This window comes from Macrobrachium rosenbergii, chromosome 56 (assembly GCF_040412425.1).
Source record: "Macrobrachium rosenbergii isolate ZJJX-2024 chromosome 56, ASM4041242v1, whole genome shotgun sequence".
In the NCBI taxonomy this organism is placed as follows: Eukaryota; Metazoa; Arthropoda; class Malacostraca; order Decapoda; family Palaemonidae; genus Macrobrachium; species Macrobrachium rosenbergii.
Window position 1 is genome coordinate 52229399 of NC_089796.1, and position 6000 is coordinate 52235398.

Here is a 6000-nt window from a genome sequence, read left to right on the forward strand (position 1 = left end):
ACCTAGACTCAGAGTTCTGCCGACTCATGGAGGTCAGGTATGCGCAGAAGGTCTGACGTCTCAGGGATAAGAGTGTGGAGGCAACATAGCCCTACATCCACTTTGCTCTTATATGAGTCTCAGGGATAAGAGTGTGGAGGCAACATAGCCCTACATCCACTTTGCTCTTATATGAGAACAGTCTAGTCATGTCAAGTTAGTCTCGCCCTGCCAGGGACTCGAGAACTTAACCCAAACATACTGCGGGAAATTGCAATAATGAAGTTAATGTCTTAACCTAATAAATTGCTTATTAATCAATCAGAACGTAAATATAATAATTTTTAAAATATATATTTAACCATATAAATATATAAAATAAATAATGAGTTAATTAATTAATGACCTGACCCGCAGCAACAAAAGGTCCCAAAGAGGAACAACCATCTAAACTCCATGAAATATCTTTAAAATAAAATAGAGAAAAGACAGAATTGGATCTCCAGGATGCGGCCTCCAGCACCCTAGAGATAGAACAATTCTTAAGAAAAGCCGCACTAGTGGCTATAGATCTAATGCTGTGGGCCCTGGGAGGAGGACCCCCTACACCTCCCAGTGCTCCAGCACCAGAAATAACTTCTCTCAGGAAGAAAGAAATGGCATTTTTGGAAATGCTCTTCCTGGGTCTCTTAGGAGAAATAAATAGGACACTTGGACGTGGGACGAGGTCCTTAGTCCTGTCTAGATAAATAGACAATGCCCTAACTGGACAAAGAGGTGAACCCTCAGGGAGATCACCCGCAAAGTCTCTGAGGGACTTCAGGATAAAAGACCTGGGAACAGGCTTACTAGCCGATTCCGTCTTCGCCATGAAGTGGGAGACATAAGAGAGAACTAAATCCTCTCCTGAGGAAGGGACCGAAGAGGAAAGGGCTTGGAGCTCACCGACCCTTTTAGCTGTGGCTAAGGCTACTAAAAAGAGGACCTTCTTCGTCATGATCCTTAGGTCCTTTGATGCCAAGGGTTCATATTTAGAAGACATGAGGTCTTGCAAAACCACATTAAGATCCCAAGAAGGGAAGGAGGAAGCCTTCCTAGGAGCTTGTATCTCGAAGGCTTTAATGAGATCTCTGATGGCCAGGTCTGAGCTGATGGAAGGTAGCTTAAATCTAAAAACTGCTGAAAGCATAGACCTGTAAGCCTTAATGGTAGGGACAGAGAAATGACGATGCTCCCATAACCACAGAAAGAATTCCGTAACCTTAGGAATGGAAGGACGCGAAATAGAATGTCCTTGCCTCGTGCACCAACCTCTATAGACTTTCCACTTAGATTGATAAGAGGCTAAAGAAGATTTTCTTCTGCAGTGGCTAAGGACCTTAGCCACTCTAGAAGAGAACCCTGAGGCTCTCGCGAATCGCTGAAGAGTCGACACGCATGAAGACGAAGCATTCGGGGATTTCTGTGGAACCTGCGCACATGAGGTTGACGAAGGTGGTTCCGTCTGGGTGGAAGAGGAACAGGTGGTTCCAGAAGGTGTTCCATCAAATCTGGGAACCACTCCCTTTGAAGCCATAGTGGAACAATTAGAGTTAGCTGACAGTTGGTGGAAGACTTCAGCTTGTTGATCACCTGGCGGATCATTGCAAAAGGGGGAAAAGCGTAAGCCTGAAGATTGTCCCACGGGTATAACATCGCATCCACCCCCACAGCCATAGGGTCCGAGGTTGGCGCAATATAAGCATCGCAACGGTGATTTAGCGATGTTGCAAACAGGTCTATGTTCACTGGCCATCTCCTCCTTAGCTTGTTGAAAACTTCCATGTCCAGCGTCCATTCTGACCCTATGATTTGGTTGGGTCTTGAGAGAGCATCTGCAATCACGTTGCAGCGACCCATAACAAACTGAGGGCGGAGAGAGATCTGCAAGGTCTCTGTCCATCTCAAGATTCTCTGAGCTATATCGTTGAGAACGACTGAGCGGACACCCCCCCCACGTCTCAAATACGAGATTGCTGTCGTGTTGTCCGAGAAGACAGCCACCGTTCGGCTCTTGAGCAAATCTTGAAAAAAGTGAAGACCCCTCTCCACTGCAATCAGCTCCCTTGCATTGATGGATAGGACGGATTCCTCGCTGGACCAAATCCCTGAGGCGAATTGGTTCGTCAGATTTGCGCCCCAACCCACGTCCGAGGCGTCGGACCAAAACAGAAGCTCTGGTGGGGAGGTCACGAGAGAGATTCCTGATGCAAGACGATCCTCTTCTATCCACCAGAGAAGGTCGTCGTGACAAGCCGAGTCCCAAGGGATCAGGACAGAGTCATCGTCGAAGTCCCAGCTCCTCCTGAGAGCCAGTTGGAGTGCCCTCATGCGAAGCTGAGCTCCAGGAACTAGATGAGCCAGAGAAGACAGATGGCCCAAGAGAACCCTCTAAAATGCCGCAGATTGCTCCCTTGAGGATAGAAATTCTTCTGCTATTGAGAAGAACCTTTCTACCCTCAAGGGAGTCGGGAAAGCCCTCAAAATCGAGGACTCCAACCTGATCCCCAGATAAGTCATAGATTGAGAGGGTGTCAGATTGGACTTCTCGAAATTTATAACAATTCCGAGAGTCTGACACAGGTCTATTACCAGGTCCCTTGCCCGGATCATTGCTTCCTTCGAAGAAGCCAGAACCAGCCAATCGTCCAGGTACCGGAGTATCCTTACTCCGGCCTGGTGGAGAAAAGCAGATACAGGAGCCATTATCCTCGTGAACACCTGAGGTGCCGTAGTAAGACCAAAACACAGGACTTTGAATTGCCAAGCCCTGCCTCCAGCTACGAAGCAGAGGAACTTGCGTGACGATGGACGAATAGGAATCTGAAGGTAGGCGTCCTTCAGATCTATGGAGACCATCCAGTCGTCCCTCCGAATGGACTGAAGGACAGACTGGGTAGTCTCCATATGAAATTTGGTCTTTACAATAAAGGTGTTTAGGATGGAGAGATCGATAATGGGTCTCCATCCTCCAGTCGCCTTGGGCACCACGAACATGCGGCTGTAATAGCCTGGAGACGGAGACGTGGGCTCGATCGCACCCTTCTGCTGAAGAGCTCGGATCTCCTCCTCCAGCGCTATCCCTCTGATGGAAAGAGGGGAATACGAATCGAGGGTGATGGGAGTCCCAGAGAGAGGGGGAGGGGTGTGGAAAGGAATCACATACCCCTCCCTGAGGACTTCCACCACCCACGAGTCTACACCTTTGTCCCTCCAAGATGTCCAGTGAAGGGACAGACAGCCGCCAATCTGAACCGGACAAGGGAATGACTCCTAGCGGCGAAAACCCCGTCCTCTAGGAGATCGCCCACGGGGAGATTTCGCAGGAGGGGCCTGCGGCGCTGGAGAAGCCGCACGCTTATTGACAAAATTAGATTTTCCGCCTCGATAAGAGCCCCTACCTCTACCGGAGCCACAAGTAGAGGCGCCGACATTAACCCCAGAACCACCAGAAGAGGCCTTCGGGAGGAACCTGGCTGAAGAAAAAGAGGGCAGTTTGACCGCCTTAGAAGTAGCTAACTTGGCTGAAGTAGTGGAGTCATCTTTAACTTCACTAATGACTCTTTCTAGAGTCTCTTGCTCAAATAAATCCTGACCTGCTAAGGGGGAGGACAATAATTGGGTCTTTTGGAATTGTTGTACTGTACATGCGGAGGCAAATGAGATAAGATACCTTCCCTTCTCTTGACTTGAAGGAAGGTAGCGATAGAGGCAGCAATATTGGAGGAATTAACTAGAGAAATGGAAAAAGACTGAATGAGAGCCTCAAAGATCGAGGGATCCGGAGGGACGAATCCCGATTCTTTAATGAAGTTAAGGAGAGTGGAAAGGAGCCAGAAAGAAAAAGAATTATTTTCCAGCTGGTGACGACCTAAAGATTCTAATCGGGAACATTCATCATACGAGATGCTCAAAGACCTCTTCTGCGAAACAGGGGCCGAAAGCCTACCTAAAGCTACGTTAGGTTTGGGAGAACCCGCAAGATCAGGCGAATCCGGAGCTAAATATAATTTCTTCTTATGAGGAAGAGGACAAAGTGAAACCTTACCTTCCGATAGTGAGGATTGAAATCTATTCCTAACATCTTGGATAACCTCCGAAATTCTATCGTAAAGATTGACTCTATGCTCTGATTTACCCTCCTTAACCTTGGAGGAATAAATCTTCTCTAAGGCGCAACCTTTCGGAGGATTGGAAGGTTCCGGAATGGATTCTGGATGGAAAGCCCAAATAAGCTTAAAAACCTCGTCGAGTGGGGAATCAGAACCAGAATCCCCAATAGACGAAGCATCATCCTCATTAGAAACAGACTGAAAATTAGAAAAATCAAACCCAACCGACTTCTGAGGAGGAGGAGGAAAGGACGAATCCTGCGAACACCCAGGAGCCTGAGAAGAAAGTGAAGAACCCAGCGAAGACAAAGGGACAGAAGTAGAAGCAGAAAGAATCTGCGAACTACTCTCGCCAGACGAGGGATGAAGCTGCGAATGACAAGGAGCAGCTGAACTCTGCGAAAAAGAAGCGGAAGAGTGAGACTGCAAAATATCTGAAGCAAGAACACCTTGCGAAGACCCAGACAATGAACCCGACACCGAAATCACAGAGGTGGACTGACTCTTCACAATCCCAGACGAAGGCAAAGCCTGCGAACAACCCAGCGCAGGGAAAGCCTGCAACAAACCGGACACAGGTGGAACCTGCGAACTCCCAGAAGCAAGAATATCTTGCGACAACCTAATGACAGGACGAACCTGCGAAACCACAGGTGCAGGAGAAACCTGCGACGACCCAACACCTTGCGGAGGAAAAACACCATCACCATGACCCTGAGAAACTGACCCATCAAGATTCGCATGTATACTGCACGGCAAACCCTGAGATGCGACACCTGAACCATGACGCACGTCAGATCGCTGAGAATAAACAAGTTGAGCTACTTGCTCAGGAATATTTAAACCTAATTGCCTAGCTTTAACAAAATCAATACAATTAATAATATCAGGGGAAAAAGAAATACCCGACTGCACCGGGCCAACTGGTTCCCCCCCATGCCGACATGACACTTCTCGGGGGTTAAGCAGAGGCGGATCATTAATTCCTTTATTAGAGGAATGGCAGACCGAGGCAGTCGGGGGAATGTCTGAAAAAAAAGAAGGGTTAGTGGTACAAACATCATCATCTTCAGTCCCTAATCCCCTATCTAAAAGATTGCCTAATTCAATAAAAGACATCTGCATCGATTCAGCAATCTGATCCGAAAAAGATGCAGAAAATTGACTGACTGATTTATCAAAAAGATCAGTTATATCAGATTTTGACAGGTGCTCACCGGAAGCATCTGCAACATTACAACATCATTGCTATTACCCGAAGAAGGTTCGGTTAAGGGCTCCTCGATAACCCCTTGAATAGCAGCCGTCTTAGCTTTAGATTTTCGTTTTTGTACTAGAGATTTTGATGTTTGACATATCTGGCAAACTCATCAGATGACCATTGTTCACAATCGGCACATTTCTTACTCTCCGTACAATGCCCCCCTCTACAATTACAAATAGAATTACAAATAGAATGTCTATCATTAGACAGGCTACTCATCCGAGTCTTGCAATTTTTACAGCTGCGTCTGGAGTCACACTTGTCAAAGTCCTGTGACGATAATCCTTCGGAATCCATACTGGGAATAAGAAGCAGGTGACAAAACAGGAATAAGGAAATCCTAAAGTTGAAAGTGAAGCGAAGCCGAGAGAACCTCTCTCGACGAGCGCGAGAAAACAACTGATGATCAGCTGAGCGGGAGAGGGGGGCGTGGCGCTGTTTACCGGTCGTTACCAGAGGTGATAATTGGTGGTTTAAGAATTTTTTCTTTATGGGTTAGTGGTATTAAGGTGATAATGTTGTAAGTGTTGTTTTCTCGCGCGTGCGAACTAAGTGCTGTATGAAGTATCCAGGGAATGTATTTTGAATCGGTTTTGTCGTTAATGA

General features: G+C 47.1%; 2 protein-coding genes across 20 annotated transcripts in view; both read right to left on the reverse strand.

Moving 5' to 3' along the window:
* The window catches only part of LOC136836319 (regulator of G-protein signaling 9), a 1320722-nt gene that overhangs the window by 1195801 nt on the left and 118921 nt on the right, over positions 1-6000 (reverse strand). The gene's annotated exons all lie outside the window — the stretch shown is intronic.
* Positions 1324-2349, reverse strand: LOC136836205 (uncharacterized). The gene has a single exon (XM_067100208.1). The coding sequence runs from the start codon at positions 2347-2349 to the stop codon at positions 1324-1326; it is 1026 nt and encodes a 341-aa protein (XP_066956309.1).